Source organism: Bos indicus x Bos taurus, chromosome 18, assembly GCF_003369695.1.
Source record: "Bos indicus x Bos taurus breed Angus x Brahman F1 hybrid chromosome 18, Bos_hybrid_MaternalHap_v2.0, whole genome shotgun sequence".
NCBI classification, from domain to species: Eukaryota; Metazoa; Chordata; class Mammalia; order Artiodactyla; family Bovidae; genus Bos; species Bos indicus x Bos taurus.
In genome coordinates, this window is record NC_040093.1 from 7,463,475 (window position 1) to 7,483,518 (window position 20,044).

General features: G+C 43.4%; 1 protein-coding gene across 5 annotated transcripts in view; it reads right to left on the reverse strand.

Annotated features, from left to right (window-relative positions):
- Positions 1–19,904, reverse strand: part of LOC113875583 (zinc finger protein 160-like) — a 55,122-nt gene extending 35,218 nt beyond the window's left edge. For 2 of the 5 annotated variants that reach the window (XR_003506290.1, XR_003506291.1), the window contains exons 1-5: positions 19,791–19,904; positions 12,515–12,580; positions 10,439–10,565; positions 6,338–7,773; positions 4,378–4,460 (exon numbers count right to left, since the gene is read on the reverse strand). Coding sequence is in view for 2 of the 5 variants with exons in the window: in XM_027514108.1 (XP_027369909.1) it covers positions 6,374–7,773; positions 10,439–10,565; positions 12,515–12,559 (1,572 nt within the window). In the remaining 3 variants the exon portion in view is untranslated. The other 3 variants (XR_003506292.1, XM_027514108.1, XM_027514107.1) reach the window with 3 other exon arrangements.
- Between the last annotated feature and the right edge of the window lie 140 nt (positions 19,905–20,044).

Here is a 20,044-nt window from a genome sequence, read left to right on the forward strand (position 1 = left end):
ATCACAGACTGTAGTTGGAATCTTAGGGAATTTCTTGTTTCTTTATCAGAATGTCACCATTCACCTCAGGGGACACAAGTTAAAACCCCTTGATTTCACTCTCAGGCACCTGATCTTCGCCAACATCTTGGCCCTCCTTTCTAAAGGACTTCCCCAGATGGTAGCAGCCTTTGGGTTGAGACATTTCCTCGGTGACTCTGGATGCAAACTCATTTTCTACGTTCACAGGGTGGCTGCGGGGGTGTCTTTCAGCACCACATGTCTCTTAAGTGTCTTACAGGCCATCATGATCAGCCCCAGGAACTCCACATGGACAAGTCTTAAAGGAAAAGCTCCCAAGTACACCGGCTTCACTCTTTACCTGTGCTGGATTTTGCACTTGCTTGTAAATACATTTGTGTTCACATATGTGTCTGGGAAATGGAGCAGCATGAACACCACAAAGCAAAAAGATGTGGGATACTGCTCTATTACTCATCTTGATACAATAACATCCACACTACTGGCAGCTTTCTTAAGCCCTCCTAGCACTCTGTCTTTTGGACTCATGACCCTGGCCAGCGGATACATGGTTTTCACCCTGTACAGACATCACCAGCAAGTCCGCCACATTCCTAGGAACAACCGTTCAGCCAGATCCCTGCCTGAGATCAGAGCTGCCCAAAGAATCCTTGCCCTGGTGAGCACCTTTCTATCTTTCTACATGCTCTGCACCATTTTTGTGACTTTTATGTTGGTTTTCAATCATCCCAGTTGGTGGCTGATTAACATCTCCTCACTAACACGTTCATGTTTCCCCACTATCAGTCCCTTTCTTCTCATGAGTCCAGACACCTGTGTATCCAGGCTCTGCTCTGCCTGCTGCAGAAGGAATAACCCAGTCCCTAAGCGGGTCAGAAAGCTCTAAATTTTCCACTTGTATTCACAGTGTAAAATCCTTTATTCATTCAGTTTTCGCTGTGTCCAGCCCCACAATGAGCTGTCATATCACAGAGTGGTGAGCAGCAGACTGTCTTCAGAAGTTAAAATCTATTGGTTAGTACAACCACTATGGAAACTGGTATGGAGGTTCCTTAAAAAAACTAAAAATAGAACTGCCATATGATCTAGCAAGTCCACTCCTGGGCATGTATCTGGAGAAAACCATAACCTGAAAAGATACATGTGTCCCCATGTTCACAGCAGCACTATTTATAACAGCCAGGACACAGGGCAACCTAAATGTCCAACAGAGGAATGGATAAAGAAGATGTGGTACAATGGAATACTACTCAGTCATGAAAAAGAACAAAATAATGCCATTACAGCAATATGGAGGGACCTAGAGATTATCATACAAAGTAAACTCAGAGAAAGACAAATATCATATATCAATTATATGTGGATTCTTTAAAAAATGATACAAATGAACTTATTTACAGAAGAGAAACAGACTCACAGATGTCAAAAAAAAAACTTATGGTTACCAAAGGGGAAATGTGGCAGAGAGGATAGATTAAGTTTGGGATTAACATATACACACTACTATATATGAAATAGATAATCAACAAGGATCTACTGTATAGCACAGGGAACTCAGTGTTCTGTAATAAACTCTATGGGAAAAGAATCTGAAAAAGAATGGACATATGCATAACTGAGTTACTTTGCTGTACACCTGAAACTAACACATTGTAAATCAACTATACTCCAATATAAAAAATTAAGCAAAAAAAAAAGTATAAGTAACATACACAAAAAATAAAATATATTGAAGACACTGAACCAGTTATTTACTAAGTAAAATGTCATGAGTTTCATTTTCATGAGCTGTTTCAATGTAAGACTTCAGAGACAAGGATCTGTTGTAAAAAGTGTGGCCTGTGATTATTTGAAGATAATATAAAGTTTCTCTGAGTATGTGTATTTCAATCTAATAAAAATTTCCCTACAATTCAGGAGGCAGTGAAAAGTAAGAAGAGTTTATGGAAAGAAAGAGCCTTTGGTTTTGATTTACATACCTAGGATGGATCTGGATGGGGGAATAACGTGTCAGACGCTGCACTGAAGGGCAGGTTTTTCCCTGGGTCAGTAAGATCTCCTGGAGAAGGAAATGGTAACCCACTCCAGTATTTTTGCCTGGGAAATCCAATGGACAGAGGAGCCTGGAGGGCCACAATTCACTGGGTTGCAAAGAGTTGGACATGACTGAGCACACATACACGGTATTTTACTGTTGACCACATTGGGTTTCTTTTGTGTGCCAATGGACACTTGGTTGTGTCCACATCTTGGCTACAGTAAATAATGTTGCTGTGAACATGCTTGTACAAATTTCTTTCTGAGTCTTCTTTTAGTTCTTTGGGGTATATACCCAGTAGCAGAATTTTTGGATCATATGTTAATTCTGTGTTGAATTTTTTGAGGAACTGCCATGAGATTTCCGTATTAGTTGTACCATTTCACATTCCAACCAGCATTGATTAAGGTTTAGTTTTACTACATCCTTGCTAACACTTGTTATTAATATTTTATGGTTTTTGTTTTTTAGATAATAGTCATCTGAATGGATATGAGGTGGCATCTCATTGTAGAATATTTTTAAGATGGAAATTAACAAGCAAAAATACTAACTGGAGAGACTTCCCTGGTGGTCCAGTGGTAAGACTCTGTGCTCCCAATGCAGGGGCCCAGGCTCAACCTCTGCTCAGGGAACTAGATCCCACATGCCACAACTAAAAATCCCACAACAAAGACTGAAGACACTGTGTGCCACAATTAAGATGTGGTGCGGCCAAATAAATATTAAAAAGAATAAAAATATCAATTGGATGTTGGGATATTTAGAGGCTGAAATATTTTGTTAAATGCTGTCTCAGTAAGTTTGAGGGAAGACAGGAGTCAGTTTGAACTTCCACGTCCTCTATCAGGCTTCCCTGGTAGCTCAGTGGTAAAGAATGCACCCACCAATGCAGGAGTTGAGGGTTCAATCCCTGGGTCAGGAAGATCCCCCGGAGAAGGAAATGGCAACCCACTCCAGTATTCTTGCCTGGGAAATCCCATGGACAGAGGAGCCTGGTGGGCTATAATCCACTGGGTTACAAAAGAGCCAGACACTGCTTAGTTACTAAACAGTGATCACTGAGCTCCTACTTTGTGCCAGGCAGTATTCCAAATGCTTAATAGCTACCATTTCACATGAATCTCGAAACAACCCGGCATCGTTCCTCCTGTCCTCCACTGAGGAAATATATCTATGGTGGAATCTTTACTATTTCTAGAAAAGCAGAGGAGCAGGGTGGGGGCTCAGATGGTGAAGAGATCTGTCTGCAAAGCATGAGACTGGGGTTCATCCCTGGATTGGGAATATCCCCTGAAGAAGGGAATCCCAACCCTTTCCAGTATTCTTGCTTGTAGAAACCCACGGACAGAGGAACCTGGCGAGCTACAGTCCATGAGGCCGCAAAGAGTCAGACATGAGCAACTAACATACACAAACGGGGTGGGGTGTATGGCCTTTTCGTTTATATGGATTTTTCTTTAGGCAAAGATCCAAGGGAACAAAGTAGAAGAATAAAAAAGTGGGAGAAATGGACAATTTCTCAATCATACACAAAGATTAGAATATACCCTTATTTGTGATCACTAGATTTGAGGAGACAAAAAATTTAAAGGAGTTTCAACAATAAACAATATATTCAAGTTTGTGTAACATATATATGTATATATAATGTGTATGTGTGTGTACATGAATTCATATATATGAATTCCCTGGAGGTTCAGTGGTTGAGACTCCTTACCTCCTCTGCAGACAGCACAGGTTCAATCCATGGTTGGGAAACTAAGATCCCAGATGCTACACAGTGAGGCCAAAAGCAATTAAAAAAAAAAAAAAAAAGATGGTATCTGGCTTATTTTGAAGTGGCAAAGCATGTAAGCAGTCCCCAGAACTTGGAAACAGCAAGGAAACAAATTTCTCCCAGTTCTGTTAAGATACTCACTTTATTATTTTTTTTTTTTCTATTTTATTTTTAAACTTTACATACTCACTTTAGACTTCTGACCTGAACTGGAAGACAATTTGTTTTAATCCACTTAGTTTGTGGTAATTTCTTACAGCCTGATGAAATACAATGTGTATTTTAAGACAAGAAAAAATTTAAACATTAAATATTGTTTGGGCCTCGTCCCTCCCTCCCTCCCTAATGTACAGTGTGCACCTGTGTTACACATGATCCACAGTTTCTCAGGGATGGCCATGTCTGCCCAACCAACAGAAAAGGCCTAATATTCTCCCTTTCTTTTGGAACTAGCAATTTAACTTCTTAAAAGAATGGTGTCTTTTCCAAATTCTATACGAGGTCCTGGTGACCTGCTATTCACTTTGAATGTACTTACCTGGACCATGTATCCTTGGTGAACTTCATGTAAAATATCAGTAGGTCTGGGCTTCCCTGGTGGTCCAGAGGTTAAGAATCCACCTGCCAATGCAAAGGACACGAGTTCAATTCCTGGTCCGGGAAGGTCCCACATACCACAGGGTAAACTAAGCCACAACTACTGGAGCCCGCGTGCCCTAGAGCCTGTGTTCCACAGCAAGAGAAGCCACCACAATGAGAAGCCTGCAACTAGAGAAAAGCCTTTGTGCAGCAATGAAAATCCAGAGCAGTCAAAAATAAAATGTTAAAACAATTTTTTAAAATATGCCATTTTGACGTACAATCCTTTGTCTCAAAAATGTTTGTGACTGTACCTTGAACAGTTGGAACAGTTGTCAGAGCTTTTTGAGAATCTACTTCCTGGATTATAATCTGCAGTTTGGCTCGAATAAATTCCCTTTTCTTCTTGATAACTGAATTTTTGTTGGCAAGATGAACTAGGAAACTACTGAAATGATTACAGATACGCAAGTCCAAAGAATCTACAAAAATCTCTAGAATAAGTGAGATTAGTAAATTCTGAGGATACAAGATCAACATTCAAAAATCTACTGTATTTCTGCTGCTGCTAAGTCGCTTCAGTCGTGTCTGACTCTGTGCGACCCCATGGACTGCAGCCTACCAGGTTCCTCCGTTCATGGGACTTTCCAGGCAAAGAGTACTGGAGTGGGTTGCCATTGCCTTCTCCTGTAACTGCACAGTGTATTTCTATATTTATATACATTCTGTATTTCTATATAGTAGCAATTAACACATGGAGACAAATTAAAAATAACATGTCCAATTATTCAAAAAGTATAGAAATGTGCTAAACAAAGTGTTGACAGGATTTTGATGCTGATATTTATAAAATACTGGTGAAAGAAACCAAAGAACAGACAAATAAAGACATACAACAGCCATTTATTGGAAGGCATAACACAGAAACGCTGTCAAATGATTGCAAACTGATAAGACATTTTCTATCAAGGTATTTTGTAGAAACAAAAAGGATTTTTCTAAAACTTACATGGAAAGAACTAGAATAGCAAAAACATCTGAAGAAGAATAAATTGTTTGGAGTCACTCTCATTCGAGACTTCTAACATGGTAAAAAGTAATCAAGACTGTGATGTCTGTGGAGTAAGACATACAGGTCAAAGAAACAAAACAGAAAACCCAGAAACAGCCCCCAAACAAGTACTTCCAACTGAGTCTGACAAGGTACCAAGGAAACCAGATGGACAAAGAATTTGAAAAATTATACCCTAGCAACTGATTTCCCATACTAGGGAAAAAAATATGAAAGAAGCTCCACCAAAACTTCACACTTGTACAAATATTAGTTTAAAATTGGTCATAGCTTTAAACATGAAATGTAAAACCGTCATAATTTACATTGTAAGAAGAAAAAACATAGGATAATATCCTCAGGACCTATCTAAGTTTGAACATATTTTTTTCTGCAGTCTGAAATACTTCAGATTAAATTTGAGACTTAGTCATTCCTCACGTGAATGCTCTGAGGCAGACTGTTATGAAAAGTCATGAAGAAATTTAAAATATTCATTATGTTTTTAAGGTTTCTTTCCATTAATGAATTATTTGGTGAATTCTGATGGGATACTGTTGCTGAAAGGCCTTTCCATACTCAGTAAGTCTGGCTGGTTTCTCCCTAGTTTAAATACTCTCAGGACATCAAAGGCATGAACGCTTAATAAGAAACCTTCCCATATTCATTCCATTTGTAAGGCTGCTCTCCAATAGGAATGTCATGATGTTCTTTAGTTTTGATTTTTATACACACATTACATTTTTGTGGCTTCATCAAAGGTGTATGATTCTGGATGTCTAGTGAGCTATGAACTGTCCTATATGTTATATTGATATAATTTCTCTTTAGTATGGACTCTCTGGTGTCAATTTATGCTAGAACTTACAATAAGCACTTTGTGACACTCATCACATTGGTCAGGTTACTCCCTAGCATGAATTCTCCGATGACTCACGAGGCTTGAGTTTTGAGTGAAGACCTTGCCACACTCGTCACATTTGTAAGGTTTTTCTCCAGTGTGGATTTTCTTATGTCTATTGAAGTTTGAACAGTGAATAAAGGATTTGCCACACTGATCACATTTGTAGGGTTTCTCTCCGGTATGAATTCTGCGATGACTAGGAAGGCTTGAACTCTGACTGAAGACCTTGCCACATTCATTACATTTGTAAGGTTTCTCTCTAGTGTGGGTTACCTGATGATAAGTCAGACTCGAATACACACCAAATGCTTTGCCACACTCATTACACTGGTAGGGTTTCTCCCCAGTGTGAATTCTCCGGTGACTTACGAGGCTGGAGTTCTGAGTGAAGACCTTGCCACACTCATCACACTTGTAAGGCTTCTCTCCGGTGTGCATGACCTGATGTCTGGTGAGATGCGAGCTCTGGTTAAAGGCTTTGCCACACTGATCACATTTGTATGGTTTCTCTCCAGTATGGATTCTGCGATGATTGGTAAGGCTTGAACTCTGACTGAAGACTTTGTCGCATTCATTACATTTGTAAGGTTTCTCTCTAGTGTGGACGACCTGGTGATAAATAAGACTTGAAAGTACACTGAAGGCTTTGTCACACTCGTTGCACTGGTAAGGTCTCTCTCCAGTATGGATTCTGCGGTGGCGTACAAGGTGTGAACTGTAACTGAAGCCCTTACCACACTCTTCACACTTGTGATGCTTCCCTCTCGTGTGGATTCTTTGATGTCGAGTGAGATGTGAGTTCTGATGAAAGGCTTTGCCACACAGGTTACACATGTGAGGCCTCACCCCTCCATGGGTCACCTGATGGCTGGGGCGCTGGGAGCTGTCATGAACTGCTTTGTTATCGTGGCTGCGTCTGTAAGGGTCTTCCCGAACGTGTGCTTTCTGATCTTGTATGAGTAGTGGAGAATGCCAGAAACTGATGCCGTATCCATCAGAAACGTTGATTTGGACAGGAGGAACAATTCTTGGAAGTACTGAAAAGGAGGCTCCTGTGTTGTCAGCCTTCTCAACCTGATGACACACGTAAAACTGCCCTTCGGCTGGGAAGACAGGCAGTCCAGTCAGATATGACGGAAAGCTTAGCGCCAGCCTGCTTTCAATTGGCTCGTTTCCTTTGTCTCTTGGACAAGTGAGATTTTTTGGATGGGTGGCAGGCACTCCCTTCTGATTACTTTTGTCACTTTCCCGTGGGTACACGTTTTTCTGGATTTTCTGACAGCCTTGGTCCTTGGTGTCATGGCTTTTGTGTCTTCCCGACAACATTGTCTGCAGGATCCCTCCTGTGTGACTGCTCTGTTTTGGTGCTGATCCCTTCAACACACGTTTAGGAGAGGTATCTGCAAGACAAAGAGAATCGCATGTCTCCTGTTAATTATAGCTGGGAAAGAAATATTTCACATGGAAGAACATGGTATTATACCGAAAGGACTACATGCTTTGGACAGATAAGAAATGGTGCAACCCTGATCTTTCCTTTTTGGGAACACACCAATAAGAAATGGTGCAACCATGATCTTTCCTTTTTGGGAACACACCAGGAATATTGGCAGGAGGTGCACACAAATATTGTTTGATTCTACTTTTGAGTCAAATAGTCAAAGTTACAGAGTCAGAAACTCTTTCTAGTTACAAAGTCCCTGGTAAGATGCCAGGGATGAGGTGTGTCAGGGGCAGGAGGTGTGGGGAGGGGGAATGGGGACTTAATATCTAATGTGGACAGAGTTACACTTTAGGAAAGTGAAAAATTTGGGAGATGGATGATGGTGAGAGTTACACAATGATGTGAATGTACTTAGTGCCACTGAACTGCATAGTTGTGTGCATGCATGCTAAGTCACTTCAGTCGTGTCTGACTCTGTGACCCTGTGGACTATAACCCACCAGGCTCCTCTGTCTATGGGATTTTTCAGGCAAGAATAGTCTGTGTGTTGCCATGCCCTCCTCCAGGGGATCTTCCCAACCCAGGGATCAAAGCTCTGTTACTTCTTCTGCATTGGCAGCCCGGTTCTTGACCACTAGTGCCACCTGGGAAGCTTGAACTGCACAGTTAAACATGGTTAAGATAGTATGGTTCATGTTCTGTGACTTCTACCATAATTGAAAAAAGTGAAAGAAAAAAAAAGGGTGATTACATGTAATTCAAATTAATTTTAGGGAAGCCTACTTTAAATAATCAATGGCTGAAAACCTCAGCATGCAAACTTACGTTAGTCCTGACAGGGGTATTTTGGCATCATGACCTAAACCCACATATTACTTCACAGAAAACATGGCTGCTTCATGTTTGAAGAAAGAACAATATTACACAGTAACAATCTTACTGCTCTCCAGGCAAGAATACTGGAGTGGGTAACCATTCCCTTCTCCAGGGGATCTTCCCCACTCAGGGATTGAACTCAGGTCTCCTGCATTGCAAGAAGATTCCTTACTATCTGAACCACCAGGGAAGCCCATATTATATATGTTTACTATATACTTAATGTATAGTAATAATGCTAAAGCATAGTACTCTAATGGTAAATAAGCCACAACAAATTTAATTAGTGAGTAATATAAGTAAATGGCACTTTAGAATTGGAAAACCGTATCTGCCCTGTGGAAATGAGGAAGAATTTAATAAAATGTTATAAAAATAAAATAATTCTCTGAATGCCACTTCTAAAACCATACTCACTTAGAATGGCCATTCTGCCACATGAACAAATGGTGTGAGTCGGTTATACTGTGAAATACATCCTGAAAAATCATTATCTATAGGTTATAGTGAAGATCAGTAAACAGTGAAAAACCATAACGGAAAAGAACATGAAAAAGAATGTATATAGCTGTATAACTGAATCACTCTGCTGAGCCACAGAAATTAACACAACATTATAAATCAAATACATGTAAATTAATAGAGAGAATTAAAAAAAAACAAAACAAAACACTGGAGGGTAGGGAGCAAAGGGCATGTGGGCAGTGTTTGTACGTGCCAATTTGTGGGAAGATAAACGTACTTGGGCACATAAAACATTGACCCAGGAAGAAAAGAGAAACTGACCTAGCAAGTAGTATGATACTGTCCTTTCTTAACTGTATGACATGGGGCCAAAAGGAAGAGACTTAAAAGATAGGGAGTGTGATGAAAAGGGAAGAAACCAGGCCAAGAAACACAGACTAGAATAACTGCTGTCAGGGACTGGGGGTGACAGAAATGAGGAGGGGTTGATAAAAGGGCTCACAATTTCCATCATAAGATGAACAAGCTCTGAGGATTTCACATACAACATGACAATGACAGTGAATAACATTAATACTATAAAACTGAAATGTGCTGAGAGAGTAGAACTTAAGTGTTCTCACCAAAACAAAAAATAAAAGTAACATGTGAGGTAATTTGTGTGTTAAGTAACTTCATGGAAACCTATTCACAATGTGCATGTATATCAAGTCACTGTGTTGTACAGTTTAAATATACTATAACTTTATTTGACTATATCTCAATAAAGCTAAAAAACCATTACATGGGACTTCCCTGGTGGTTCAGTGGTTGATTTTCAACTCCCAATCCCGGGGGCCTGGGTTCGATTCCTGGTTGGAGAACTAAGTTCCTGCATGCCACACAACACAGCTTCCCCCCGCCACAATCCAAAAATTCATCCACTGGCTGCCTGATTTTTAATGCATAGGGCACAGTATATAATATGCAGATACCTAGCTGTCTTCCAAGAATTTCTGAATCAAAAGCTCAGGGGTAGAAAAGAGGGAACTGGATATTTTTTATTTGTTACAAGGTTTGGTGCATATTTGAGCTCTGGAATCACCCTCGACCATGAAATGGGAAGGTCATATGAAGAAAGGACAAGTTCAAAGTCCTGCTGCATTAGGAAGCTTTTCATGTCTGAGTCAACAGGGCTCTGAGCTCAGTCAGGCAATGCAGGCGCCCCCAAGAGTTACAGGAGGGAAAATGCAGAGCTACCCATGGGCAGATTCCAACTTCTGGAGGGAAGTGATCCTCACCCACAGAGAGCAGGTTTCTGAGGGTCTCCACCATCACTTCTCTGTACAAGGCCCTCTGAGCAAGGTCCAGGCATTCCCACTCCTCGGGAGTGAATTCAATGGCCACATCTTTGAATGTCAACCGTCCCTGAAATGAAAACACATTTCACCAAGGGGCCCACCAGGAAAGTCTTATTTTCACACAAAATGAGAAAAGGAGAGAGGTGTAAGGATTGATTTTGACTAAAGTGAGTGTGGTTACAGATTCACTGAAGGTACTTTTGAGCAAGTTATGTGTCTCTGATTTTGGTTTATTATACTTTTCCACGAGAGGTTATAACAGCCTCTAAATCAGTATATATTTCCCATTTTTATGGACAATACAAGAAACACACACAATCGACACAGGATTATCTGTATAGAAATGTGAGACAGTATGTTCCACACACCAAGTAATATTCAATGTTAAGAGGAACTAGAGCAGCAATGAAATCTTTAGAGATGACAGTGTCTATAGTGACTTTAAAGAAACTGTGATGACAGCAACAGGGATCTCATCAAGTGTTTTAACACTTCTCAGGTGCCATGCATTCCTCTAAATGCTTTGCATGTACTAATCGTATAACAACATAATAGCAAATTTTAAAACATCTGAAAAGAATCTAAAAACAATGGATATTTGTGTATGTATAACTGACTCAATTTTCTGCACACCCAAAACTAACACAATATTGTATATCAACTATCCTCCAATAAAATTAAAATATCAAAATAAATAGATAAGCAAGTAAATAAATAAATGAAAAACAAAACAGAAACAGACTCATAGACATAGAAAACAAGCTTACGGTTACCAAAGGGAAAATGTGGCATGAGCAGGGGGCGGAACTGGGTGTGTATACACACTGCTGCTGCTGCTGCTAAGTCGCTTCAGTCGTGTCCAACTCTGTGCGACCCCATAGATGGCAGCCCACCAGGCTCCCCCATCCCCGGGATTCTCCAGGCAAGAATAATGGAGTGGGTTGCCATTTCCTTCTCCAATGCATGAAAGTGAAAAGTGAAAGTGAAGTCACTCAGTCATGGTAGCAGCCTGGTAGGCTGCAGCCTACCAGGCTCCTCCGTCCATGGGATTTTCCAGGCAAGAGTACTGGAGTGGGGTGCCATTGCCTTCTCCGATACACACTACTATGTATACGATAGATAAACAACAAGGACCTACTGCATAGCACAAGCAACTCTGCTGAATACTCTGAAATAAGCTAAATGGGAAAAGAATAGACACATGTGTATGTGTAACTGAATCACTTTGCTGTATACCTGAAGCTAACACAACACTGCTATTAAACTATACTCTAATATAAAATAATTAAAAACAAATTTTTTAAAATAAAAAAATCAAGTCCCATACATCTGAAGGCAGCAACAGTTGTGTCACAGACATTCTAAGAAATCTGCCTCAGGTCAAACAGCTAAAGATGGTAGAGCAAGCATATAAACCCAGGTGTTTAGGTTCTAGAATTAAATGTAAAAAACTTAAGTCATATGAAATCACCAAAGGTACATTGACAGAGGGTTTCTTGAGCAAACTTGAAACAAGTTCAAGGCTAACAACCTAGAATCGCATAAAATGTCATCACGCACACATGCAGAAATACATTAATTACTCTTATTTAACTCATGAATGCCACTGTGTGGAAAAATTTTAAGACAATGAAAAATATATAAAATATAATTTCACAACTCAATACCATATAACTTATATAGACATGATGATATGTATTTTATAAAAACCACAGGCTTGCACACCTGTGCATTCATGCACACATGTATATGCACTTAAATTTACTGAAATAAAAGGAATTGTCTCTCTATGACCACAATGGAGCCTTTTCAAGTTTCATCACTGAGTCACGAGGATCTAAGTGGAGACAACAGGCCCTGAGGGAAGGCCCTGCGTGAGTGTGCGTGTACAGGAGTCAGACAGGATACTCCAGAGTCAAACAAGATTCGCGAGTCTGGAGAAGGGCATTTCAGGAAGGACAGGTGGTAAATCAACTGAGAATATGACTTTACCTTTACCTGAGAAAGAGCCATTACCTGTTCTTTCCTCTTCCTCCTCGTCTGGGTTTTTTCCTCAGGCATCGTGAGACTTTGGAAGTCAGTCTTGAAAGTGGAAAACATGTTATTTAATGCTTAGAGCCAACATACCCCCTTCCTGAGCCCCAACCACACACACAGGGAAGCCCTCACCATGTGAAACAGACAGTCCGCTGTGCTCACTGTCTCAGGAGGGACGCAGGACGGTCAACTCCCGCACAGAGACCAACACAGGACTTTCCCACATTTTCCCTCGGATCACACTGCCCTCCTGGTGAGGCCTCACGTACACAGCAGCAGGGAGCACCTCCACTGACCCCACGATGCCGTTCAGGTCACACAGTCCCACTCAGAGCAGAGCACCCTCCCCTCCCCCAGGGCCTGAGCTCAGTCTCAGAAGTGGAGGCTAAGAGCCCCGGTCCTCAATGCAGGATCCAGATTGGAATCATCTGCGGCTCTGTGCACATTCCTGGCTTCCCAGGTGGCACGAGTGGTAAAGAACCCGCCTGCCAATGCGGGAGACTTAAGAGATGTGGGTTTGACCCTGGGTCAGGAAGATCTCCTGGAGAAGGAAATGGCAACCCACTCCAGTATTCTTGCCTGGAAAATCCCATGGACAGAGGAGCCTGGTGGGTTACACTCCATGGGGTCTCAAAGAATCAGACATGACTGAGGTGACTTGGCATGCACACATGCAAACATTCCTGTGGCTAGGCCCCACACAACTGTCTGAGGAGAGTCTCTGATGGGAAAAGGAGCACAAACCTGTCTATGCAAAATGCTTCATGGACCTAACATGAAGGCTGGGTTGCACACCACTCCGAGGCACACCCAGCACGGCCCCACGTTCTGTCTCTCTCTGACCCGTGGTGAACTGCTGTCACCAGGAGCCAGCCACAGAAGGGGAAGGAGCAGAAGAAAACACACCAAGCAGGCCTTAAAGAACAGAGGTGGGGGTGAGGGCGGGGCTGGCATGGGTGCAGGGAGCTCAGAGATGGCTGCACTCAGAAGGTGACGTCAGAACAAAGACCTGGGGGAGGAAGCCATCTACATCTGCTGGGCCAGAGAGTTCTAGGCAGAGGGACATTCCCTTAAGGGCCCTGAGCCGGTAGCAAACTTGGGGCTGGAAGGGGAAAGAGAGCTGTGCCTCCGGAGCAGGGGAAGGGGACGGGGAGACAGGAGTGGCGGCCAGAGAGGCACAGGGTGGGGAACCCAAAGAGGAAGGACCAAACATTCTTCTCCCATCACTTAAGAAAATTTTGAAAACTATGTGTTCTTTCTTTCACTTTTAGTAAACATCTAATCTTTGCTTTACCTTAGACAGTAAAACATTTACAAATTATGGAGTATGTATGTCAAAGCATGCTGAGATATTCACCTAAGCCCTGGAAAGTACAGGGTTGCCCTTAAGCAACCTTAAGGAGGGCGGCAGGGGGAACAGGACCAGAGGTGGTCAGGACCAGTTCTGGACAAGTTAAGGCAGAGATGCCTGTGGGTCGTCCCAGCAGAGATACTGAGGAGACAGTCGGATGCAGAACTGACAGTTTAGGGCAGAAGTCTGAATGGAAAGGATAAACTGGGACACAAGTAGGTGGGGTTGAAAGCCATTTGATGAAATGATGAGGAAAGGCAGCGGGTGTAGACAGAGAAGAGATTCACGGACTAAGCCTTGGGATGCTCCCATATTCAAAGACCAGGGAGTTCAGGAATTCATCAGACGAAACTAAGAAGTGAACAGGGAGGGGAGAAGAAAATAAAACAAATAGGCAGATAGGCTTGTAGAGGTTAGTCAGACATCCTCAAAACCAAGGTCTCAAGGAAAAGGGAGTGATGACTGGTGGCACCTGTGGCTGACGGGAAAAGCAAATGTGCCCAGGAAGTTAAATACTGGCCTTAGAAACGAGGTGCTGCTGGGAAGGTAAACTGGTGAAGCCACTATGGAAAACAGTAGGGAGGTTCCTCAAAACACAAAAAACAGAGCTACCAAATGACCCAGAAATCCCACCCTTGAGCATATATTCAGATAAATCTACAAGACATGGAAGCAGCCTAAATGTTCATTAACAGAGAAATGAATAAAGAAGATGGAATACTTAGGAATATTACTCAGGCATAAAAAAGAATGAAACAATACCATTTGCCATAACATGGATAGACCTAGAGATGATCATACTAAGTGAAATAAGCCACAAAGAGAAAGCCCAGGCAACTATATTCAACATCCTATGTTAAACCATAATGGAAAAGAATATGAAAAGAATGTATATACGTGAAAGTGAAAGTGTTCACTGCTCAGTTGCGTCCAACTCTTTGCGACCCCATGGACTGTAGCCTGCCAGGCTCCTCTGTCCAAGGAATTCTCGAGGCAAGAATATGGAGTGGATAGCCATTCCCTTCTCCAGCAGATCTTCCTAACCCAGGGATCAAACTTCTGGGAAGCCTGTGCCTCAGATGGTTAACAATCTGCCTGTGATGCAGAAGATGCCACAGGTTCGATCCTTGGGTGGGGAAGATCCCCTGGAGGATGGCATGCAATCCACTCCAGTATCCTGAGTGGGTTGGATCACTTTGCTGTACAGCAGAAATTAACACAACATTGTAACTATACTTCAATAAAATAATTTTTTAAGCAAAGAGGCCTGTGACTCTAAAAAAAGAAAGTGTCGGTGCGGGTAGGGACCATGTGACCAGTAGACAGTAATCCCCACTCCCCTGGCAGCAAGGAAGGTAGGCTGTGTCTTTCCAACGAGAGTCCCACCTAGTGATGATCACACTAAGGGAAGTAAGCCAGACACAGAAAGACAAACAGTGCATGATACGACTTATATGTGGTATCTTAAAGAAAGAAAGACACAGATGAGCTTATTTACAAAACAGAAATAGACCCACACAGAAAACAAACTTATGGCTACCAAAGGGGAAAGGAGGGGGTAGGAATAAATTAGGAGTTTGGGATTAAAATATTCATTACTATAAATAAAATATAACCAACAAGGACCCACTGTATAACACAGGAAACTCCACTCAATATTTTGTAATAACTTATAAGGGAAAAGAATCTAAAAAAGAATATATATATATATATATATATATATATATCTGAGTAACTGTGCGGTACACTTGAAATTGGGGTATCCCTGGTGGCTCAGAGGTCAAGAACCTGCCTGCCAATGAAGGAGACCTGCAGAAGACATGGGTTTGGCCCCTGGGTGGGGAACATCGCTTGCAGGAAGACACGGCAACCCATTCCAGTATTTTTGCCTGAAAAATCCCATGGACAGAGGAGCCTGGCAGGCAGTCCATGAGGTTGCAAGGAGTCGGACACAACTGAGAGACCAGATGACAACAACAACACTTGAAGTTAACACAACAACGTAAATCAGTTATAGTTTAAAAAAAAAAAAAAAAATTCCCCGGGAGGAGCCTTTCTGCTGCAGGTGTTTTGCTGTGGCGTCACTGCCCTCTGATTCTTCAGAGATCTTTCCCTACCTCATGGCTCTCTTCTGGTATTTTGCCTCCAGGCCCATACCCATCAAGTTCTCCCTAGTGAAAACCATCTGCCAGTTGAGCTGTTTGAAGGGCCCCACTGATCCACTTCTAGAATCTGATGCTCTTACAAACTCCCATTGGGTCGCCACACATTCCCCAGATACTCCGTGATGAACCTCCTGCCTATGACAAAATCGCACAAACCCCAGCAATTCATGAATTCACAATGAGCCCAGCACAGGCTTTGGTTCCAACATCGTAGGATGTCTTTTCACTCGGCCTAATTCCACTTCATTCCTCAAGTGTGACCACGAATTTCCCAATTAAACCCACACCTGCACATCTCAGTCTCTGCATCTATGTCCCAGGGAACTTGAGCTAAGATAATAGCACTCCAAGACGCAGCCCCATAACCACCCATTAACCCATCTGCAGGTGTTCTAGACAGACCTTACACTGCCTTTCCAATGGTTCTACACTTGCTCCAGGACCCTTGATGTAATTCCTTGGCAGTTCAGTGTGAGGACTCAGCGCTTTCACTGCAGGGTGTATGGGTTCAATCCCTGGTGGGGAACTAAGATCCTGCAAAAAGGACAGTGCGGCCACAAACAAACAGCACCATGTAGGGACAGTCATTGCGTGCCCTCCTTCTGATCTCCCTGACCTTCTACCCCACACTAGGAAAAGGGAAAAGGGTGACCGATAACCAGCTGAGTCAAATCACTGCCTCCTGGCTGAATAGGGACTGCAAATGGAAGTTATCCTCTGATACAAGTAATTACAAAAATGTACAAGCCTTTCAGAAAGGAGTTTTGCAAATGTCATCTTCACGTGCCTAATTTAACCAGATCTTGAATGCATTCTATGAGAAGTGAAGTGAAAGTAGCTCAGTCGTGCCCAACTCTTTGCGACCCCAAGGACTAGAGTCCATGGAATTCTCCAGGTCAGATTACTGGAGTGGGTAGCCTTTCCCTTCTCCAGAGGAGCTTCCCAAGCCAGAGATTGAACCCAGGTCTCCCGCATTGCGGGTGGATTCTTTACCAGCTGAGCCACGAGAAAGCCACACCCAAATATCTCACCCCCTCATCATCCATCTCCAGTCAACTCAGCACTCATCTGGCTCCTTCTCTTTCCACAGCTCCCAGTTCCCCTCTCATCATTTCTACTGGCTTTTCCATGTTTTCCTCCCAGGTTTCTGCTGATTTTGATCTCCTCCCTGTCTGCTGTTCTCCCCTTGGCCAAACGATTCCTCCTCTCAGCCTTGTTCTGCTCCACTCTGGGGACTTGTTTCCAGCCCTGTTGTTCTTTCTCCCCAATCACCCTGATTGCATCACATCTTCGTGGATTTCTGCCTCTTTCTCCCCCCACCTTTGCTCTCTGCTGTGTTCACTCTTTTCCTGTTATACCTGCCTCATCCCTACCCTCTGTCCCCCAGGCTCACTCTGCTTTTTCCCTGCTTTTTTCTCCTTCTGCCCCTCTGGTCTCCCATGTCCCTTCTTTCTGTACCAGCTCAAAGTTGCTCTGTCCGCCCACTCTCTTACCCCTCTCCCCCACTCTAGGTACAGTGCTCTTCTTGCGGATCAGGGGCCTCCTCTCCCTGTTTTGCTTTCCTTCATCTCCCTGGAGAAACCCCCCACCCCAACCTTACTCTAAATAATCTGGATCTTCCTTTCTCCCCCGGCTACTTTCTCAGTTTATTCTTTCACTCTGTGAAACAGAACAAATAAAATTTCTAAAATGTGGAGTCTGGAGGTTTTCAGGGAAAGGTCTCAGGCACTACCACTGGGATTCAATTACAGGGACTTTCCCTGGTGGTCCAGTGGTTAAGAATCCCCCTTGCAATGCAAAGGATGACAAGGGTTCGATACCTGGTGTGGGAACTAACATTCCACATGCCCCAGAGCAAGGAAGCCCACAAGTCACAGCAAAGATTCCCGGTGCTTCAACTAACACCCAATGCAGCCAAATAAACAAATATTTCAAAACAGAAAAAGATATTGAGCACTTGATGGGGGCGGGGGGCAGTAAAAAAAACAATTACAAATGCCAAGAAGACAATTACAAACCCCAACAGGAATTATTCTCCCCGCCCAGGAGCCCAGCCAATGGGAAACACCTTGGCTGTGTTTCCAAACTTTCCACTTCTCTCCAAAGGACTTTTGTTCAAAACAACTACTCCCGACTTTCCCCTTTTTCTCTATAAAGCAATTCCTCATCATGGCTTGTTGGTCTTGCCTATGGTTTTCTGCTACTGTCTGCCTGTCCTGTATTGCAATTCCTAAACCCATTCTGCTGGTAAAATAACTGGCTGTTTTATTTTTTAGGACAATAACCGTTTCTTATGACTTCCCTGGTGGCTCAGATGGTAAAGCATCTGCCTACAATGTGGGAGATCTGGGTTCAATCCCTGGGTCAGGAAAATCCTCTGGAGAAGGAAATGGCAACCCACTCCAGTACTCCTGCCTAGAAAATCCCATGGCCAGAAGAGCCTGGTAGGCTACAGTCTACGGGGTAGCAAAGAGTCGGACACGACTAAGTGACTAAACTTCATCTATCCTTCACTGTGGCATCTGTGGATGGTTCCCCTTCAGTTTTCTTTCCTCATTTTCCTAATTCTCTCAGTGGGTCAGTCTCTCAGTGGGTCAGTCCCTCAGTGGGTCAGTCCCAGGTATGGGATGTGTGGATGAAGAATGTCGCCAGCCTTATCTAAACAAAGGATGTTGCAAGAGCCACTGCAGCCACCCCAACTGTGCACTCTGAGGGAATTCAGGGTGGAGAAAAGCCATAGATAGTATGATAAAGTGCATACCAAAGGAATGACTTCCATGTACCCAAAAGCTAACATTTTCCTATGCATAGAAAAGTACTAAACTCATTAGCTTGAGATGTCTGGTTTCCTTAAATTAACTAATCTTTTGATGTTCCAACTACCTGTTTTTTGTTTTTGTTGCTGCAAAACTCTTATATACCCTGGTTCCTCCCTTACTTCTTGAGAGATCTGGGAGGCTGTCTTACAGGCTTAAGTCCTCAGTTTTATCTGCCAAATGAAACAGCATTCTCCACTTCTACGTGGTGCATTCCCGTCCCCCGCCCCTCAAGTGGATACATGGGATTAGATTGTTTTTAGCCCTGTCTGACTCTTTTGTGACCCCCATGGACTGTAGCCCGCCAGGCTCCTCTGTCCATGGGATTTCGCAGGCAAGAATACTGGAGTGGGTTGCCATTTCCTTCTCCAAGGGATCTTCTCGACCCAGGGATCCACCCACGTCTCCTGTTTGGCAGGCGGCTTTTTTTTTTTTTTTCACTGAGCCATTAGGGAAGCCCTGGAATTAGATACCTATTAATTTCACATTAATAGGACACATTATTCAGTGGGGTAGAATTTCGGACACAAAAATCATGGGTGTCTCAAGACAGGCTCTTTTTAGCCTCCTTCCCCAACGCAAGGTGAGGAGAGGCGGTGACTAACACGGGGAGGCCTGGGGATGGGTACGACTCTGCTGAGGAGTGTGAGAAGTGAAGGGACGTGAGTGTGTCTCGGGAAAGTAGCGGACTCTCCAGAGCCCCAGCGTCACAAAGAGGACGCGCCCTCTCCTGCACCCGGGCGGCTGGCGCTGTTCTCCAGTGGCCGAGAGGGCGAGGTTGAGGGGCACGCAGCGCACGAGTGGCAGCTCGCGGATTTCAAAAAGACGGAGAAGCGGCACCCCACCCCTACCCCCTCTCAAGGCGACGTCCGTATTTACTTCGGGTAGAGGATGAGTGCCGGAACGTTAAAATTCGTACTGACCCTCAGACCCAGGTATGGAGGACAGCGTACCGCAAAGCGCAGGTTTAAACAAGAAAGATGAAACTCACGCTCCCGTAGGGCGACCTTCGCTCCGCGATAACCGCTTCCGGGTCGGCAGGAAACTGCGCAGGGGAACGAAGAGAAGAGGCGGGGCAACCCGGGCGGGGCAATTCGGGGTCGGGGCCTGGGCTGGGCGGGAACGTGGAGGCGTGGAAAGAGGCATAATTGGACGGGGCCAAGCAGGGGCGGGGCCA